Source organism: Diaporthe citri (assembly GCF_014595645.1).
Source record: "Diaporthe citri strain NFHF-8-4 chromosome Unknown scaffold_2, whole genome shotgun sequence".
Taxonomy (NCBI): Eukaryota; Fungi; Ascomycota; class Sordariomycetes; order Diaporthales; family Diaporthaceae; genus Diaporthe; species Diaporthe citri.
In genome coordinates, this window is record NW_025064847.1 from 4,099,891 (window position 1) to 4,119,464 (window position 19,574).

Consider the following 19,574-nt stretch of genomic DNA (forward strand, 5'->3'; position numbering starts at 1 on the left):
ATAGGCAGAGCAAGACAATTATGAGAGCCACAACAATCTTGCAGAGCGCTTGCGTGCCGGGCTTGCGAGCGTCCCGCGGCACAGCATGAAAAATGTTGCAGATCGCCAGTGTGAAAATAGACTGGCCGTGTTTGGAATCCGGACACAGGCCCCTTTTCAATCTCGTTCCCGGGGACGGACGACTAAGGTAGGACCTTTTAGACTGCAGCATGGGACGTCTGACTTGTGGTCCTGGATCAGATTTCCACTGGACAATCTTAAAAAAATTCAAAAAAAATCCCATCACGAACCACACCGCCCGGCGAACCGACCGAGGCCACGTCGAGAGGGGGAACCATTGCAGCAGGCACTGCGCTGACTAGGATCCGTACATGCAAACAACACACGCCCACATGAAGGACCTCGATGCACCTACCGAAACGGCCTGCCAGCGCGCCTGTCAAGTCCCGTCCCAAGCCAGCGGTTCTCTTGGTCACGGCCCCTGTTCGACCTACAGTAGCAGCGTGGCCGCTCCAAGGGAGACCCATGGACTGAGGCCGAGACGCAGCGAAGCCCACATTGACACTCAATGTCGTGACCCACTTCCGGGAGTTGCACTATGCGGCCTGGCAGCACTGCTGCATTTCCCCGGTCCCGCTCAATCAAGGAACTGTGCACCTTCGCCACGCGAGCAAGGCAATGCCTGCGCTGCTGCCGCCGTGACAAAGATGCGGGCGCTGCAAGCACAGGACAGCGCCTGGGGCGTCCTCCCACCAGGAAAAAGGCGAGTGAGTGAGCTCGGGCGAGACTCAAATCTCTCACGGGGGTCTTTTCGGGAAGCACCAATTGCAAAGGGGCAAAAGGGAAAAGAGGCGAGGACGGCGCCATGCAGAACACCTATCACAAAGGCTACCTTCCATGGCGCCAATCCGCAAGTGACCTCTCATGTTCTCAACAACATCCGCACGCGCACACAACGCCCCCCTCCTTTCACCCGCGGGTAATGGCGTCGAGATAACAACCCGAAAAACAACATGCTCTCCTGTCGCGAGAGTCTATCAGCAGCCTATGGGCGACGAGTATTCGTCAACATGGTCCGTCGAGACGACCACCTCCGCCCAGGGAAGATCTCCCCGGCCAGCCGCCTCATATGGGGCAAACAAACGGGAGCTGCCGCACGGGGCGGGCACCCGAGGTATGATGCGCACGATATCATAATCCTACCTACCCTTGACAAGTGATTTGCTCGGCTTCAGCCAAGGGCGTATGCTCAAGTTCGGGGTGAAATGCCTTGAGCACGCCTCCGAAGCAGGACGGTGATCAACATTTACCTGCAAGCGCGCTTCCCAGAAGTCAACTTTCGCATTTGAGGAGGCATCAATTTAGGCGCCCCATGCAAAGCCGGTAAGTCTTGCTGGTCGTGACTTAATCCCAGCCGACCAACTGTCACGTATAGTGAGCAAAATAATAATCCGGGCTGGGCCGATGCCATACCCGGTACCTATCCATCCAGAACGCCGTATGCTGCTCTTCATGAGCTTGCCCCGAACCATAACACCTTGATCTGCAGCCTCAACCACAGAGACCAGGCTGCCTCCCCGCCGCCCGCCTCCCGGGTGGGCAGGGGAACTTGCCTCTCACTCTTGTGCTGCCTTCCTCCGTCTCTCGTTGTCCCTGCTAATCTTCTTGAAGAAGTCGCTCTTCGGTACCTTCTTCTTCATGGACCTGTTGGCGCTCTTGTTCTGCTCCACGTACGCCATGTCCTGCCCACCGCTCAGGTCGCTCAACGCGCCCGCTGTCCTCCTCACGTAGTTCTTCTTCTTGCCTGCCTGCCGCAGCGGCTTGCCGTCGGGGCCGTAGAACATGTTGCCCTCCGCCGCCAGCCCGTTCGCCTCCCTGTCGTAGACTGCCGCCGACTTTTCGAGATCCATTAGGAGTTTGGTCAGGAGCTCCTTTCGATCCTGCGCCGTCGCGAAAGCGAGGTCCGGCGTCTGCTCGATGTTGTGCAGGTGGGTGATGACCTTGAAGGCATAACCCTGGTCAACGAGGAAAGCCTGACGCTTCGACGAGAAGTACATCTCCTGTGTGTCCTTGGATACAAGGGAGTAAAAGAAGGCGTTGAAGCCCTCGTCGTTTCGTCGCTTAGCTCGCAGGATACGGCCTAGGCGCTGCGCTTCCTGACGTCGGGACCCGTACTGTGCCGAAATCTGAATTAGACACGTTGCTTCAGGAAGATCGAGTGATGTGTCACCAATCTTGGAGAGGAAGATGGTGTTAGTCGAAGGTGAATCTCGGAACAGCTGGAGGATAGTCTGTCTCTCAGAGTTGCTGGTGCCGCCGTGGAGGTACGGCTTCATCAACCTCTTCGCATAAAACTCCAGAGCGTAAATGTCGTCTGAGAAGACAATGATCTTGTCACCCCGCTCTTCGTGATATTTAATGAGATACTGACACGCCTGGATCTTGCTAGGATTCATGACGTAGAAGAGCGACCTCTTTCGCGAAGGCGCTGCAAGGTAATGGTCGTAAAACTCCGTTGTCATGGTGCACCAGACCTCGGCACACTGAACTCTTGCAATGTGCCCTTGCTGTGAAAGCTCCATCCAGTTGGCCTCGTATAACTTCGGTCCGATGAGGAAGTTCAAATCCTCAATCTTGTTGTCTTCTCGGAGCAGTGTCGCTGTAAGACCCAATTTGGAGTGAGCCTTGATAGCACCCGTGACCCTGCGGAACATGTTTGCAGGGACGACATGCACTTCATCTAGGAGCATTAGGCCCCACTCCCGGCTTTGGAGGAACTTCATCATTTTGGCCGACTCGTGAGCTCGTTCCCTCGAGTTGCTCACCATCGAGTAGGTCGTGACGATAACGCCGGTGTTTCCGGTGAAGACTTCCTTGTTATCCGAAGAGAATATGGCGATATCGTCAGGATTGATATTCGACCACTTGATGAATTCGTTCCTCCACTGGATGACAGACATGTTGCTGGTGGCCAGGACAATGATTCCCTTCTTGATCGTGCAAGCAGCCGTGATGCCAACCAATGTCTTTCCTGCCCCACAGGGCAACACAATGATACCGCTCTTCGCGCGGCCGTTACCGAACATCTTGCTAAGGCTCTTCTCCTGATACGGACGGATCTGTGTCGCTGGCTGCAAGTCGATTTCCAGGTTGGCATTGACGTTGTCGTTTCGGAAATCGTATTCCTCAAGAGCAGGATAGCGTAGTTCCAGGCACTGCTTGGCGACCTCGCCGACTTTCTCGTCCTGGATCTGGAAGGCATGGACGACGTCTGCATCTTCTTCGTCATCGTCATCGTTCAGTGCGGTATACACGTCCTGGGCTGTGGGGCCCTGTCCAGCCTGTCCGGCGTTGACTTTGTTGCCCAAGCCCTCGGCCTCGCGCACTCCAGCGGCTTCCTTTGTTCCAGCGATGGCCAATCCCGACATCTTGGGAGCACTCGTTGTAACTTCTTCGGCGCCCTGTACTCGGCATTTTTGGCCAATGATGGGGTCCTTGAGTAGCAGTTGTAAGACTTCGGCGTCGGTCGTCTCCACGTAGTACTTGTTGTTCCTCAACACAAGCTTCACCTTGCCATAAGCGCTACCACAGTTCTTGATGAACTTTTTGATGTTGTCGGGAACCGGCGTCTTTGAGAATCGGTCGAGGGTGTTTTCTATATCGTTCGGGTTAAGGCCAACAGAGACGGCAGCATAAAGACTGTGGGTAGTGAGTTTGTACTCGTGCAGGAACGTAGGCCTCGACAGGGGCTCAGCGATCGTTATGAGGAAATCCTGCGCCTGTGGCGCGAGTGGGTGGAAGCTCTCCAGCACGACCTTGAAGTCGCCTTGTATCCACACCGGCCTATTCTGGTGATCGGGCTTCATCTTCATTCTGGTGAAGTCTCGCTCGTGTTGGGCACCAAAGAACTTGGAGGCCATGTCGAGAATGGCAGGCGGCTCGCGGTACTTGTACTCTTCATTGTTGAGGTCGAAGTAGTCTACGTTGCGCTGGATCCCCTCGTCCAGCTCATCGTCCTCCTCTTCTACTTCAGGCTCCGGCTCCGAGCTCCCCGTGCTACGAGGTGTGGCAGGTCCCGGAGTTGAGACCTTGGAGGACCGTCCAGCCTTGACGGTGCCCTTGCCAGTGGGCACTGCCTTCCGCTTTGGAGGCATCGTGGGCGTGAGGGGAGCGCTTTCAGATCTTGAATCCTCAAACAAGACGGGACATCGCAAGGCGTGTAGTGCAGGAGTTCAATAAGCACTCGGCGCAAGTGTTGCGTTGCGCGGGAGCCAGGCGTGTCCACTGTCCACGAGGTGTAGAGGACGAGTTTCGAATTGTCAGAAGATGGTGACGACGGTGAGGTTGAGTCTGATCGCAGGGCGCAGGCTTATCGATAAGCTAGGCAGCTTCCGCCCCCTGGCCGCTAGCTCAACGGTGGGTCCGGCCGTTAATTATTACAGACGATCGGACGTGACGCGCCGCCTTAGAAATCGACAATCGTCCGGCGAGGCGGGCAGCGCATACAGTCACTCTATACTTCGAATCGAGGCACTAGTGACTCAACTCGAGTCTCGGTCTGTTAATTACACGGCATCTGACCAATATGTGGTAAGCACAGGCTCTGTCAGGTGGAAGGATTCATCGCGACGCTCGAGCATGACTGACTGACAGCCACAAAGCAAACACATCCTCAACGCTCAGGTCTCCGTCCGGTCGCCATGCTGTACGCTTGTCACCCACGCCCTCCAAGCCTCGACCAGGGGTACACAGAGAATACCAGCTGATCACAAAATTATCACGGAATAGGCCAAAAATGGTTCGACTGCGTTGAGTGCCATGCGGAGCAAGAAAACCACCCCCTGAAGGAGCGGCTCGAGATGGTCTTCGCCTGCAAGAAGTGCAAGAAGTGCTTCCGCAAGGATGTCAAGGAGTTCGAGGAAGCAGACGAGTACTGCCCGCACTGTGATAACCACTTCGTCCTCGACGCCGTAACACCCAAGCCAGAACTCAAGGTCGAGGGCGAGGACGCCAGAGTCGACAGCCGTATGATAAGAGACGAGAGACTCGAACAAAAGCGGAAGAAGATGCTGGAGGAGCTGATTTTCGACCCGGATGAAGACGCCGACAAGCTGGGCTAAGCATGTCACCCCGCACACAGAGCACGGGATTCGAGTGTTGGAAATCCATTAAGCATCGGCGTCTAGGGAATGATATTACAAGGCGCCTGAACGCGCCAGGTCATGAGCTCGTAGTGTACAATGCCAAAAGAGGGGTTCGTTATCGTCTATCATTGTGTCCGCAGAGTCTAGAGGCCCCGAGCCAACGCCTTGGCTTCCGTGGAGTTGTCCATCCGCTCTCTATGATGTCGGAACCCCCCTCGCCTCTGAATTCTCGGGGCTCACGAGAATCTACTCCTCCCCTGCAGTGCGGGTGGGGATTGAAGAGCTTCCTGCACCGGTCGTCCGGGCTCCCTTCTTCTTAGCCGCCTCCTCTTGCTTCTCCTGCTCGATGTTCTTGACGTAGTTCTCGATGTCCTCCGTCGGCAGCATCTCGATCAACTTGCCCGGCGCCATGATGGCGATCTCGATGTTCTTGGCGCCCGTCTGCACAACCTCCAACAGCGACTTGATGGCCAGCCGTATTGTGGCCTCACGGTCCATGTCCTCCTTGTAGTTTCGCTCCAGGAACTCTCGCACTGTCTTGCTCGACCTACCGATGGCATTTGCTTTCCTGTGGTGTGTGTCAGCCTTCTGCCTCTAATCACATCACAGCTGGGGCAACGCACCATGCGGAGTAGATCCCGGATGGCTCTGTCTGGTATAGCCTGGGGACTTTGCTGCCGTGATCAAATCCGACAATCAGTGTGCTGATGCCGAACGGTCGGACACCACCTCTCTGGGTGTACTTCTGTTGGACGCCGGCGACGTGCTTGGTGATGTAATCGATAGTAACTGGGTCCTCCAAGTTCAGGCGGTGAGATTGTGCTTCTAGACGGGCCTTGTCGACAAGGATTCTCGCATCGGCGTTCAGTCCGGCGAAGGCGAGGCAAACGTGGGTGTCGATGAGACCGATCTTGGAAGGTGTGATCCTGGTATCCTGCAGCTTCATCGCGGACCGTTTCTCGCATCCCAACACGACGATGTCCGCTCCCTTGACACCAACCGCGCAGGTTCCTGTCCGCGACTGTTAGCCTCGTGGCGCTGCTGGCTCTGGGCTAAGGAGCCGTGGTGCGCACCTCTCTTGACGGCTTCTCCAGCATACTCGACCTGGAAGACGTGTCCATCAGGACTGTGGTACGTAAGTATGGTTTTGCACAGGGGTGTTTGCACCGAGGGGCGTGGGCGGACCTGAAGACTAGAAGCACGGTTGGATCAGCATATAGAACGAGCAGATGCACGCAGCTCATGGGTTGCTTACCTGAAAGAGCTCTGTCGTATCCCGAAGCCATCTTGCCGAAGAACTCAAGTTATTGGCTACGCACGAGTTGGGCGGGTGAGAGATGTGGATTGAGGGCGAGGAATGCGGTTCGAATCGTCGGGGTGGGGCGCGTTGATGTCGATGAGGGAGCTCTGTTTGGGAGGTGGTGATGGCGACGGCTGAGGTCGAGATAGGTACAGTAAACTAGGTAGGCAGGCTGCAGCTCTGACGACGAAGCTTCCCGCTCCCAAAGCTGCCACCCGCCAGGGGTGCGATCAGCTCCAATTGGCCGTGGACGGGCCAAGCACCACTTACTACCTACCTCCTAAGGTACCTACCTACCCGAACCTTGGTTGTCCCACCCCCCACTCTCTCCAGCCCACGCCCTGCAGGCTCCGTCCCGCGCAAATTTGGAATTCGTCTGCCGGTCGGCCCCAGTGGCGGATCGGAAGCGAAAGAGAGAGGACGCCGGAGATATAAATGTATACATAGCTACCAGGCCGCCTCCCAACCCCTCCCAGACGTGCAGTTCTGAAGCCTGTCTTTAGCAAGCTCGACCGTTCCAAGATGGCGTCTCGGTCCCGCATCACACGCGCCTTGACCAGAGCGGAGAAGGCCGGCATATCGGCCGTCCTGTCACGGCCGGGCCCTTCGACTTTCTCTGTCGCTGCTGCGCGCACCATCACCACCACGGCTGCGAGGCACTTCGGGTCGTCCGCTATCCGACACGGGAAATTCACCACCGACTCGTATCCTGAAATCAAGCGGGACTCGAGGTTCTCACAACTCACCCCCGACCATGTCACTCACTTCAAGGAGCTGCTGGGTGGTGAGGCCGCCGTCATCGACGGCGTCACCGATGAGGCAGCGGCTGAGGACCTGGAATCCTTCAACTTGGATTGGATGCGCAAGTACCGAGGCCACTGTAGGCTAGTCCTGAAGCCTGCATCGACCGAGGAGGTCAGCAAGGTCCTCAAGTATTGTAACGACAACATGCTGGCTGTCGTCCCTCAAGGTGGCAACACTGGCTTAGTTGGAGGTTCTGTTCCTGTCTTTGACGAGATTGTCATCAACATGAGCCGGATGAACCAAGTGCGCTCATTCGACGAGGTCAGCGGTGTCCTGACGGCTGACGCCGGTGCCGTGCTCGAGGTTGTCGATAACTACCTGGCGGAGAAGGGCTACATTTTCCCTCTTGACCTGGCCGCAAAGGGGTCCTGCCATATTGGAGGCAATGTTGCCACCAACGCCGGAGGTCTGCGGCTCCTTCGCTACGGCAGCTTGCACGGGAATGTTCTAGGAGTCGAGGCCGTGCTCCCCAACGGCACTATCGTGGATGACCTTTTCAAGCTGAGGAAGAACAACACCGGATACGACATCAAGCAGCTATTCATCGGTGCGGAGGGTACAATCGGCATCATCACCGGAATCTCAATTCACTGCCCACAACGGTCAAAGGCAGTCAACGTGGCCTTCTTTGGGCTAGACTCTTACGAAAAGGTTCAGCAAGCATTCCGGGAAGCCAAAGGGCAGCTCTCCGAGATTCTGTCAGCCTTTGAGCTCATGGATTCTCAGAGCCAGCAGCTTGTTAAAAAGGTCACCAAGAACAACTTCCCTCTGGAGAGTGAATACCCATTCTATTGCCTCGTCGAGACCAGCGGCTCAAACGCGGAGCACGACAATGAGAAGCTGGAAGCTTTCCTTGAGGACGTCATGGGCAAGGAGATCGTTTCAGACGGCGTGGTGGCGCAGGACGAGACCCAGCTCAAGTCACTCTGGGGCTGGCGAGAGCACATATCCGAGAGCTCAGGCGCCTTCGGTGGCGTTTACAAGTACGACGTCTCAATACCCTTGAAGTCGTTATACCAGCTGGTAGAGGATACCAAGGAGAAAATCCACGCCGCCGGCCTGATCGGTGATACCGATGAGTACCCTGTCGTTGACGTCGTTGGTTACGGGCACATGGGTGATTCAAACCTACACCTCAACGTGTGTGTTCGGCGATACGACAAGGAGGTCGAGAAGATTTTGGAACCTTACGTTTTCGAATGGATCAAGAAACACGAGGGCAGCATCAGTGCCGAGCATGGTCTTGGTTTGGCGAAGAAGAAGTTCATTGGCTACAGCCGCAGCGACAACATGATAGGCCTGATGAAACAGATCAAGGATCTATACGACCCGGTATGTTTCGATATTCAGCCATTTCCATACTCGTATACACTTGCTAACCTCTGTGGCGACTAGAACGGCATCATGAACCCGTACAAGTACATATAGAGTGCATGCCGAATCAACGGAAACAACACCACATATTTTGCTTCTTTATGCCTGGGGTGATGTATGTACGGATGGTGTAATGCAGCTTTTTGCCACATGACTGTAGGCCCAGAGAAGGCTTCCTTCGCGATTGTGGCACTATCACTTTATTTTTGAGTGAGTGACTCCTCCGTTTGAGCACACTCGGCCTAAGTTTACCCGGAACCTACAGAAGAGATAATCGCAGCTTACATAGCGGCTATGGTCGCTTACGTTACCTGCTCCATTGGCCGCGATACGAATCCTCTGTGGAACCCCACAATCAAGTGATATCGGCTCATGCTCACATTCTGCGCCGGCTAGAGACCTGGGACGAACTCATTGCAGTCCATGCAGTCATATCAGTCGGGTGCTTATCCGACCCACCAGTCATAACGCAGCAGGTTTCCTTGTGTAACTGCCACCTTCCCTTCGAAGCGCATGGAGCTAGCGAAATATACGCGCTGTCAGCCCTACAGCCCAGTGCACAGAACATGAGCTTACGGAGTACAATCCTTCGCATCCGCCTGGCCAATCACACCCTGCTACCCGGTGAGTCCAGTGAACAGGGATGCCACACGAGGACACGGAACGCCTGCAGGTTGACGGCCGGGACTCGAACTATCGTCACGCAAGCCATACTCAAGCAAGAAAGGCCTCCCTCGCTTTAGTAACCCCGGTCCACCCTCGACCAATATATGTGAATGGCTGAGCAAGAGCAAGTCCCAAAATCGAGAAACGTCCCGCGGCTCTCGTTCCACATTGTGGCTCATCGCGCCGTCTGCTGAGCCTTGGGGATCTTCGGTCCATAGGCCCTTCTCACTTCACTTCACCTCACTTCACACTACTTGATCACGCTGGTGGCGAGTGCTCCTCTGCTACGACCATTCCAATCTGATTTCTTTCTCAGTCATAATGTAAAAGAGGCAAAAAACTGTGTTCAGATGTCTTGGAGGGACAGATCTTCAGTCGAGATGCATCACGGGGGGGCGGGCTACGTGCTATGCAAGCACGAGATGACAGGCATACCTCAGCCCCCACAGCACCTTTCCCCGTACTTTTATACCGGCTCCCAAATACCCTTCTCTCCCGTCGCCCCAAAAGAGCTACACTACTTGTGTCGTTGAAGCCTTCCCGACAAGTCCCAACCTCTAAATGTCATCACCGTTTCACCCGGCGTCTTGCCTCATGATATGAACAGTCAGGATGGTAGGAGTCCCAGGAAAATATAAAGGCTGTAATACATGCAGAAGCCGAAGAATCAAGGTATGTATGTGGGCACTGTAACGTCTGGATCCTGTCATTAACACCCTTGCCCTATAGTGTGATAATGAGCGTCCACACTGCCGGAAATGTATAGATTCCGGGCGGGAGTGCTTAGGATATCGTACGTAGCTTCACTGCTCATCACCCTCGCCCCAGTTTCTCATTTGTCTCGATCAAACATGACTGACACTGTATCCAAGAGCGCGAGACAGTATTTATTGTTGGAACAGTCGAAGACAAGGGGCGATGCAGCAGCCACCCGCCCCGAAATGCTAAAAGTCCCAAGAAATCCCCATCTCCGCCGAGGAAGAGTGAAGACAGAGCAGCAACCTTGGTGCCGACGAAGCCTCTGTGTCCCGCTTGGCATGATCAACTCCATGCGGCAGGGTCCGGATCAACCCGTCGCCTCGAGATCGTTGCGATACACACACCTTTGAGCACTGTGGCCCGAAGCAATTTTGGGGACAGCGGTGAATCAACGTCGATATTTGTGGCACCGTCAAGTGCGCTCGACATTAGGCCCACGTTCGAGAACATAGACTTTATACTTCACTGTCAATGTCTTGTGAGCATCTCGCCAGCAAAAGAGGAGACGGGCTCAACCACAGCGGACAGCGTACTGCTCTTCCTATTCGAACACAACTCGCCCCTCGCGCCTGCCAGCCTTCAAGATGCTACAGCCCAGTTGGATGGGATCAGACAGCTTGGTCCGGCGTACTTTCAAAGGTTCCCTTCACACCACTTCTTCGCCCGAGTCTGTCGGCCCAGTGCCATCACAACAGCCCTTCTGAACAGGACAAGCACATTCTGTGCCGAACAAGACTGGCTCACACTTCCCTTCGAACTACACCCCAAGACCTCGTTCGACAGCCTCCTCGACACCTTGGCGCGAACGACATGTCTCCTGCAGCAGCTCGACCATATAACAACTCTGGAGCCAACCCTGGCGCGCAGGTCGATGGCCCAGGATCTCCTCGGGAACTGCCTCGGCGCACGAAGCCAGCTCGAGCAGTGGTACATGTCAGCCTTTGACCCTCGCCGTCGACGATACTGGATCTTGCATGACCAGGGCGAACAGATCCCCTTCCCTGAGCCCTTCGCCTTCCAGGACTCGCTGGCCTCGCTCTCGTTCACGTACTACTGGGCCGCGCAGGTTCTCCTCGCCCCCTGCCTGGAGACGGCCGTCCACAGCGTCTTCTCGCCCGCTGTCGACGCCTACCCCCACCAGGCCTTCCCCGACCTTCCGCCGCAGCTCGCCATCGATCCGGACACCTACGGCCACTTCAAGGTCACGGAGATGGCGGTGAACGTCTGCCGGGGCCTGGACCACGCCCTGGCGGTCACTACGCAACCGGACGCCTTGGTATTTCCTGTCAAGGTGGTCGAGACGTTCTACGCGGGTCTCGCCAACCAGACGGGGGACGGGACATTGGAGCTTATGTGGCTTGGGGCGTTCAGGGAACGGATGGCGTCGAGGGCGCGGGACATTGCTGGTGCCATGATGGAGAAGGACTGGGTGGACCTGGCTGAGTGGTGACCCGGAATGGCACACGAGACCACAGCCACACGAATCTTACGACACCTGCTATGGTCCTTTCACTGAGCTTTTAGGGGAAATGGGGCATTAGGAACATTGCCTAGGTATGTATGTACACAAAGAGCGTCTCTACGCGTGGTATGTCCGAGTTTGTAGATCTCCTGAACAGAATATATTCACGCACTTCTGTCGAGTTGAATCCTGCCGTAAAACAAGACGTTTTTATCGCCCCTTGCCTTCCGGTTGCTTTTCGGGAGCAACCATGCTGCCCCCTTGAGAGTGCTTCCAAATTACTGCACCGCAGGATGCCTCTACAGGAACTTGTTTCAAGCACATGGGTGTTGTGGTACAGAGTCAAGCAGCAGCAGGAACATACACAGTACGCACGGAATAGTTCAACGCAGACCCATTGGCTGCACGCCACTCCTGCCACGATCCCAGCACGACAACCTCATTTCGAAGGGTTGGCATTGGTCCTTATCCTGCTGCCTAGATTTCACCGGCAGACAGACGGGATCACCACGATGCCCGAAAACAATGATCATTCCCTCCTCTGAAAGTCCGCCGACCGACGTGTCGTCTGGCTTGCCGCCCGACGCGCATCCGCGGCCGGCTCTGACTTGCTATCGCCATACAACGTTCGGCGGCCCGTCGATCGCACAAAGCTGCCCCACACGATTAGCCTTATATCGTCAAGCCGCAGCCCAACTCGTCCACTGCGCCTCACCACGACGCCGTCGAGATGGGAATGCTAGATGAGAAACGGACTAGCGGGCATTTGGACCCTGGATTCTCATTACTGTGGTAATTCTGCTGCCTATTCCATACCGTTCAGGACAGCGAAGCCGAGGCGCTGGGAGGGGGCAACGGAGCAAGGCTGAGCAGAGCTCGAATGCTGTCGTGCATAGTATAGTGCGCTTCCTGCCGGGGCCACAGTGTTTCCATGCAGCGCTCGGTGCATTAGCCCCGCCAGCGTGCATGCGCGAACTTTGCTTGTATGGCGTTGGTGTCAGGCTCACCATTTGGTCGAAGATATGAAAGTACGACGGTGAATACAGGTTTTGCGCCTCTTGGCACAGGAATAAGCACGCTGGTGATGCAAGGCCCGCGGAATCCCTCGATGGCAGGGCATTCTGGCAGGCAAAATCTTCGTTTCCTATGGGCTGGGCCATGATCCCACGATCCCGTCGGCAAGCGCCTCGGTTCAGACCCGCAGATGAAAGAGACGTGGTGAGTCAGCAGCCACAATCGTGTCAGCATAAACGAGAGTCTTCCCTCCGATGGCGGGCGACACATGGCTTGATGGGGTCCAAGAATGGTTCGCCGATTGGGAACACGAGGCAATCGAGCCTTGTGAGGCGTTACACGGCCACTCCCGTGCAGCATGCCATCTCGTGATCTGGGGTGCTCGTGGCTGCCACCCGGATCTGAGTTTGACCGAGATCCCCCAGAACTCGCCGACCGCATCTGCAAGTCAGCAGCAGCATACCGCCATCATTTCTGATGCGGTCGAGAAAACGCCAGGGAGGTGATTGACCTCATCGGCTTGGATGGCTTGAATGCAGCCCAGCGGGGGTTCGTAGGATGAAGCCACTCGCGCTCGTCCAAAAGTGCATCAGCCAAGTACACCGTGCTCGAAACTGTGGGAGTCCCTGCTGTATACCCGTCCACACCATATGTAGCGATGACATCGTGCCATGGATAGACGCGGTATACAGAAGCGCCCATTTGGCCTATCCCGTCCCCGATCCTGCGCGACCGTGACACGTTTCGCTTGCCCTGAGGTGCCACAGTCCCTCATATCTCACATTGGCTTCCTCGCCATGTGAAGCATCTGACAGACGAGTCTGTTGGGCACGGTACCTGCTCGTCAAACGCATACAGGCACCTGCGCTCCGTCCTCACAGGTTTCGCAGGCCAGGCAGCCTCGTAGGTCTGCCGCTGAACCTCAGCACTGAACTGCCAACTAGACTGCCAGCAAGGTCCCTCAACTGGTGGGCTACCAGGCCGCACTGCCATCAACGGGCCAGAGGCAATGATGATAGCCTTCCAATTCGCAAGGCCGAGAGAGTGTGCATACTCCGCGTCAAGGCGGAAACAGCAAGTCAGAAAACCCATCATATGGACCTGCCGGGACTGACTAGTCCCATCTGGACAGTGTTGACATGATTTTGCTGACAACTGACGGGACTTGGAGCTCGAAACCACGGGACTTTTGGTGGCGCTCAGTCTCCCCAATATGCCAACCCAAGGATCTTCTGATTTGCGCTGGGAACAAATTGGCCCATGTGCTGGACACTGAGATTGGATGGAAATGTGAGGATGTGTGCATGGGATCTCCTCTCCGAAGACTTCCGGAGTGATATGCTCTCGAACGTATTGCATTATTTGCAAATGCCCAACGCGATCGACCGAACCGACGGTGTCTGCTATCGACACCAGCCCGTTCTTGCAGAGACACATCAGCAAGCCAGAAAAAGAAAATATGAAGAGCAGCAAGGGCCATGAGGGTCTCTTCGCGCCCATCTGATGGACGAACGCACGCCGGAGTATTTTCATGATGCAAGGTTCGGCAGACAGCTGCCGTCGAAATCTTATATGTCTGAGCAGTCGATGAATGTATGTGGGTTGGCGAAAAGCTTCCGTCGGCGGGCAGCCCTTCGGACGAAGCGAGAAGACTTGGCCGTCCAAATATCAGACCCCAAGACTAGAGCTTGAGTTGACAGTAGTAGCTGGCGATCAAACAGGCGCGCCTAGGCAGCACAACCACTTGCACCAATTTCGAGGCCATTGTGTATTTTTACCTGTCAACATATCAAGCCTGCAGAATAATCCATCAGCACTCTTGATTTTTGTCAGTTTCAAGGCCTTTGAGCAGCTTTCGGCGAGCAATTGCGTGAGGCACAGGCAGCATTTAGTTAGCAGGCAAGCTGAAACCACACCCGTCATCGATAGTGAAGAGGTATTGCAGCGGCCACTCCCGTGACCTAGCATCGAAACGCTTACGCCGCACCACCCGTAACATCGGTGCCGATGAACAAGGGAATTTGTGGTGTAGGTCACGGAGGTAGCAACTGGTGTGTCGGCAGTTGACTCGCACGACCAAGGCAAGCATGCTGCCACAGCGATGACGGCACTTCACGATGTGGGAGTGCTTGTCTTCGTGGGTGAATCTGCTGGGTAAAAGTTCCCCATTTAGTCATCCTGTCTGTGCCTCTCCTTTTAGAGTAGTCATGCAAGGAATGTCTTATCCCATCTCTCGGACAATCTCTCCACGGTGGGTGATCTCTGAATGGATGCCCAGCTTGGTTCCTCCGCACCTGTCCCATCAGGTAAATGGTCCTTTTCCGGACGGCCCATGTCCCGGTAGTCAAGACGCCCTCGAGAACCCACGACATGGTCAGTCTGGACTCAACCCAGACAGACTCATGGCCCTCCAGATGCGGTGATCGGGGGGCTCATGATTACAGTACCGGGAGGCTGAGCAACAACTGTCTTGCGTATATTGTCGCAGTCCGCCTGAGCCTGCCTGCAAATGTCGTCGAATTGAGTGTGTTTCCGGGGGGGGGGGACGATCCAGGGGGGAGGGGTGGTGGTGTTGGAAGGATAATGGCAGCACTTTGCAACATCATGCGGACCCGGAGCGTGTGAGGCTACCGGATGAGGCAGCCGCAGCGGGAGAAGCCAGCAGCAGCGTTCGGTGGCGGCACACCCGCAAATAGAAGGAGGCCGTTGGGATGCCGGCCGCAAGCTCACGTCTCGGATGTGGTGATTGCCTTGTGTGCCTGGATGCACCATGCTTGGGCGTGTGGTTTGCATAAACAGGCGTGGGGCCTTGGGAAAGGGGCGTCGCCGAGGGCTGCAGGTGTGGTGGCCGGGCGGGCGCTGTGATTTGCTCCCGAGAAGGTGGGATGAGGACGTCGTCGAGGAGGCAGAGTTTCAGATGACTTGGAGCAGCACAAGACACCAAGAGGGAATAGGAATAGGCATAGCCTGGACCCCTATTCGTCTGGACTAGGAGGCCACAACCTTGGACAGATCGGAGAGGCATTCCATGGTCTTGGGGCGTGGCCATGAGCATGTAAAAGGTCGATGCAGCCCGCCTCCTTGGTTGTGGTGTTTTGGCGCGGGATGGTCAACGGCCGATTTGGGCATATCCAGTTCCAGTCGTCCAGCTCAGTCCAGCCGAGTCTGTCTCTCGTGTCACACCATATTATTATACCAGGTCATACATATCATATCACAATTCCGGATTTTGTGAATAGCATCGCAATCCAAATCTCGAATCGCCGGTGCTCATTTCGTGGGTTGCTGCGTACAGGCGTAACGGCCGGGTCGTTTGATTGGGGATTGGCTGTCAAATAAAAAAGAGTCCTGAACGGGCCTAGGACGGCGGCCAGCTAGCGCCAGTACCGACAAAATGCAGGCCCAAGATGGGGGAGCAGTGGGTCCCTCCGGCAACACGCTGCATTATTTACCAGGCGGGGAACACGAGCTGTCGACAACAACCAATGCGACGCCGCCATCTTTCGACCCGGGCTATGACAGGCCGCCGTCATTAATCTCCACGGCCTCCGACTGCCTGTCGGACACTTTTAGCAGCTACGACTCGAGGAGATCCACAGTCAGTAGCGTCTCGTCCGCCGCGACAGCTCAGAGCCAGAGTCAACATCAACAACAACAACCACCGTGCCACTCGCTCACCTCGTCGCCTTCTTCTTCCCGCTCCTGCGACCCACAATCACAAGCGAATTCCCCGCAACGCCCGCTGACTCGGAGCCGCGAGAACGCCAAACAGCTGCATGCTGCCCGCCTCCAGAAACGCGCCGCCTCCCAGAGCTTGGCAACCGACCCTGCCGCCGACGACAAAGAAAGGGACGGCTACAAAAACGACCGCGACCCCGACGACGTCACCTCACGCCTGCGACGACGAGCTGGGAGCGCACGACGCTTACGCAAAGGCACAAACCCCAGTTCCCGCCAGACTGCCCTCGCCGCCACCGAACCAGGAGCTCCGCCCCATGAGAAGCTCCTAACCAAGATGGCCTTTGCTGAGCAGCAGCACTGGATCACCGTCCAGCAGAAGACATTCACGAAATGGCTCAACACAAAGATAGACGCCAGGGGCCTCGAGGTTAAGGACCTGGTCAAGGACCTGAGCGACGGCGTACGTCTTCTTTTGTTTTGTTTCTTGTGCCCGCTGCTCGATCCACTCCCTCGCGTGCACTCGATGGCTAACACGCTCCTCGCCAATAGGTCATCCTCATCCACTTGTTAGAATGCTTGTCTCAGGAGTCTCTCGGGCGGTATGCCGCGAAGCCAAAACTCAGGGTGCAACGCTTCGAAAATGTGAACCTGGGCCTGGACTTTGTCAAGTCGAGAGGGATCCAAATGGTAAACATGGGTGCAGAAGACGTCGTCGACGGGAACAGGAAGATCATACTCGGCCTCATATGGACGCTTATTTTACGATTTACGATCAGTGACATTAACGAGGAGGGTATGACCGCAAAGGAGGGTCTGTTGCTATGGTGCCAGCGCAAGACAGCCTGCTATGAGGAATGCGACGTCCGGGATTTCAGTGCGAGCTGGAACGACGGCCTGGCCTTCTGTGCCCTCTTGGATATCCACAGACCCGACTTGATTGACTACGACCAGCTCGACAAGTCCGACCACAAGGGCAACATGCAGCTTGCCTTCGACATTGCCCACAAGGAGATCGGCATCCCCAAGCTGCTCGATGTCGAAGATGTGTGTGACGTGCCGAAGCCTGATGAGCGAAGTTTGATGACCTATATCGCCTACTGGTTCCACGCCTTCTCGCAGATGGAGAAGGTCGAGAACGCCGGTCGACGAGTGGAGAAGTTTGTGAACAACATGCAGGGCGCCTGGGAGATGCAGAGCGCCTACGAGAGGCGGATGAGAGCACTGCTCAAGACCATCCGAGAACAGGTGATAAGCTGGCAGACGGCCAAGTTCGAGGGAACCTACGCGGACGCAAAAGCACAAGCAACCCAGTTCTCGGCTTACAAAAGAGGGGAGAAGAGGGAATGGGTCGCAGAGAAGAGCGAGTTGGCGACGTTACTCGGCAACATCAAGACAAAGCTCGGCACCTATCGCCTGAGACCATACGATCCACCGGTCGAATTGAGCTTGGAGACCCTGGACAAGGAGTGGACAAGCCTTTCAAGCGCAGAGATGGCCAGGGGTCAACTGATAAACGAAACCATCCGAGAGTAAGTCATTTACCCCGACTGGCCAAATCTCAGACGCATCCATAACTGACAATTGGGTTAGCATCAAAAACGCCTTGCGCAAATCCTTCGCCGATAAAGCAAATGACTTTGCCATGGCTCTCAACACAATGCAACTAGCCATATCAGGGCTGGAAGGTGACGTCGAGGACCAACTGCACCACGTCCGCAAGCTCAGTGACAACCTCCCGCCCTTGGACGCCTACCTCGAGAAGATCGCCGAGGTTGACGCCAAGTGTGAAGAGGCAAACATTGAAGAGAACGACTTCACAACTTACACCTACGACGAGCTCTGCTACGAGTTGTCCCTGGTCAAGTCGTCCGTGTCCAAGAAGCTGTCCTTCCTGGACAACCAGATGGTCGCGCGCAGCATGACCAACCTCACGCCGATCCAGCTCGAGGAGTTCGAGTCCGTGTTCAAGCACTTTGACCGCGACGACTCCAACAATTTGGCCGAGATCGAGTTCAGCGCGGCGCTCGCGTCCTTGGGGCTTGTGTTCTCCGAGGACGAGATGCACGACTACTTCGACGAGGCGTCTGACGGGCGAGACCGCGTCAGCTTTGAGCAGTTCATCCGCTTCATGGTGGATGTGACCGAGGACCAGAACACGGCCGAGCAGGTGTTCCAGTCGTTCCGCGAGGTGGCCGACGGCAAGCCCTACGTCACCGAGATGGACCTGCGGCACTCGCTGGTGCCAGACGAGGTCATCGAGAAGCTTATCGAGATGATCCCGCCGCACAACGGGCCCGACATGCAGACGGACCGCGGGCAGCCGCAGTACGACTACATCGCCTTCATGGAGAAGATGATCTCAGACGAGCGCGCCGCCGCGTTCGGGGCCGGCCCCGGGTCCACGGCCTCGGGCAGGTCCAGCCCGACCAAGAGCGGCGGGCCCCTGTCGGACAGGACCAACGGCTCCAACACGAGCGGCAGCCCGAAGAGCCCCGCGAAGCGCAACGGCGCCTCCTGATCACATTATCTCGAGGTCCGGAACTGCTCTCTGCCTCGCTTCTTCTGAGGTCGTAGCCATGCATGCAATCACCGTAACATAACATAAAACACCGAGTCAAATCAAGTCAACGACTGGGGGTCCGAGATGGGAAAGGGGGCGAAATTGGAGTGGGTGTAACGGGCGTTCCGGGCTTCCGACGAAGACTAAATTTGCATGCCCAAGCGGACGAAATCCATTGTTCTCTCTGTCATTTGAAATTTTCTTCGCGCTCATCCATCATCGCAGTCACCATCGACACTACATAATCTTAGTATATAGGGCGGGCGGTCTTGTTTGTTTCAAGAGACATCGCCGCCCCGGTTCACGACCCAGGACGTATACGCCCGCCGGCCTCAAGGATGCGGAGGACACGAAGATGGCAGGGTGGGGCGACTATTGCTGTTTGTTTGTTGTTTCTTGCTTGTGGGGTTCCCCGGCGCATGGTGTTCGAACGGCGCCAACACATCAGGTCGGTCCACTTGTGCATTGCTCATACACACACAAACACAACGTTTACGTGGTCTGGTACCAGGGTGCGAGTGTTGATATCTGCAGGAATACGTGCGTAGCTTCCGTAGAGAAAAGAACAAATATTTCAAAACTCGCGTGGACGCTGCACAGTTCTGGTCGTGTTGACAGAGATTTCCTTTCTTTCCCTACCAATGTTCGCCTGGCTTAAACCTGAGCAAATGGCTCAGTGACTGACAGAATGAGTGTGTGTATCCATATGCTACAAGATCAACCCTTTCCAAACGTCCGGCCCAATGCTGTAGTAGTAAAATCACGTACGCCTGTAAGCCCGCCCCTGGGTGCCCCAAACCGTCTTGCCAG

General features: G+C 55.9%; 5 protein-coding genes across 5 annotated transcripts; 3 read left to right on the forward strand and 2 right to left on the reverse strand.

Moving 5' to 3' along the window:
* Positions 1–1,616: 1,616 nt before the first annotated feature.
* INS49_006683 (uncharacterized protein) lies at positions 1,617–4,154 on the reverse strand (the record flags this gene model as incomplete). Its single annotated transcript, XM_043167453.1, has 1 exon — positions 1,617–4,154. The coding sequence occupies one exon, from the start codon at positions 4,152–4,154 to the stop codon at positions 1,617–1,619; it is 2,538 nt and encodes an 845-aa protein (XP_043028597.1).
* Positions 4,155–4,585: 431 nt separating this feature from the next.
* On the forward strand, positions 4,586–5,120 carry INS49_006684 (uncharacterized protein; the record flags this gene model as incomplete). The annotated part of the gene is made up of 3 exons (XM_043167454.1): positions 4,586–4,590; positions 4,662–4,705; positions 4,789–5,120. The coding sequence occupies 3 exons, from the start codon at positions 4,586–4,588 to the stop codon at positions 5,118–5,120; spliced, it is 381 nt and encodes a 126-aa protein (XP_043028598.1).
* A 270-nt stretch (positions 5,121–5,390) lies between these two features.
* On the reverse strand, positions 5,391–6,430 carry INS49_006685 (uncharacterized protein; the record flags this gene model as incomplete). The annotated part of the gene is made up of 5 exons (XM_043167455.1): positions 5,391–5,712; positions 5,768–6,155; positions 6,218–6,270; positions 6,330–6,336; positions 6,400–6,430. 5 exons carry the CDS (start codon positions 6,428–6,430, stop codon positions 5,391–5,393), a joined length of 801 nt encoding a protein of 266 aa, XP_043028599.1.
* Positions 6,431–6,966: 536 nt separating this feature from the next.
* On the forward strand, positions 6,967–11,497 carry INS49_006686 (uncharacterized protein; the record flags this gene model as incomplete). The annotated part of the gene is made up of 3 exons (XM_043167456.1): positions 6,967–8,580; positions 8,644–8,666; positions 10,756–11,497. 3 exons carry the CDS (start codon positions 6,967–6,969, stop codon positions 11,495–11,497), a joined length of 2,379 nt encoding a protein of 792 aa, XP_043028600.1.
* Positions 11,498–15,917: 4,420 nt separating this feature from the next.
* Positions 15,918–18,722, forward strand: INS49_006687 (uncharacterized protein; the record flags this gene model as incomplete). The annotated part of the gene is made up of 3 exons (XM_043167457.1): positions 15,918–16,664; positions 16,754–17,733; positions 17,795–18,722. The coding sequence occupies 3 exons, from the start codon at positions 15,918–15,920 to the stop codon at positions 18,720–18,722; spliced, it is 2,655 nt and encodes an 884-aa protein (XP_043028601.1).
* Between the last annotated feature and the right edge of the window lie 852 nt (positions 18,723–19,574).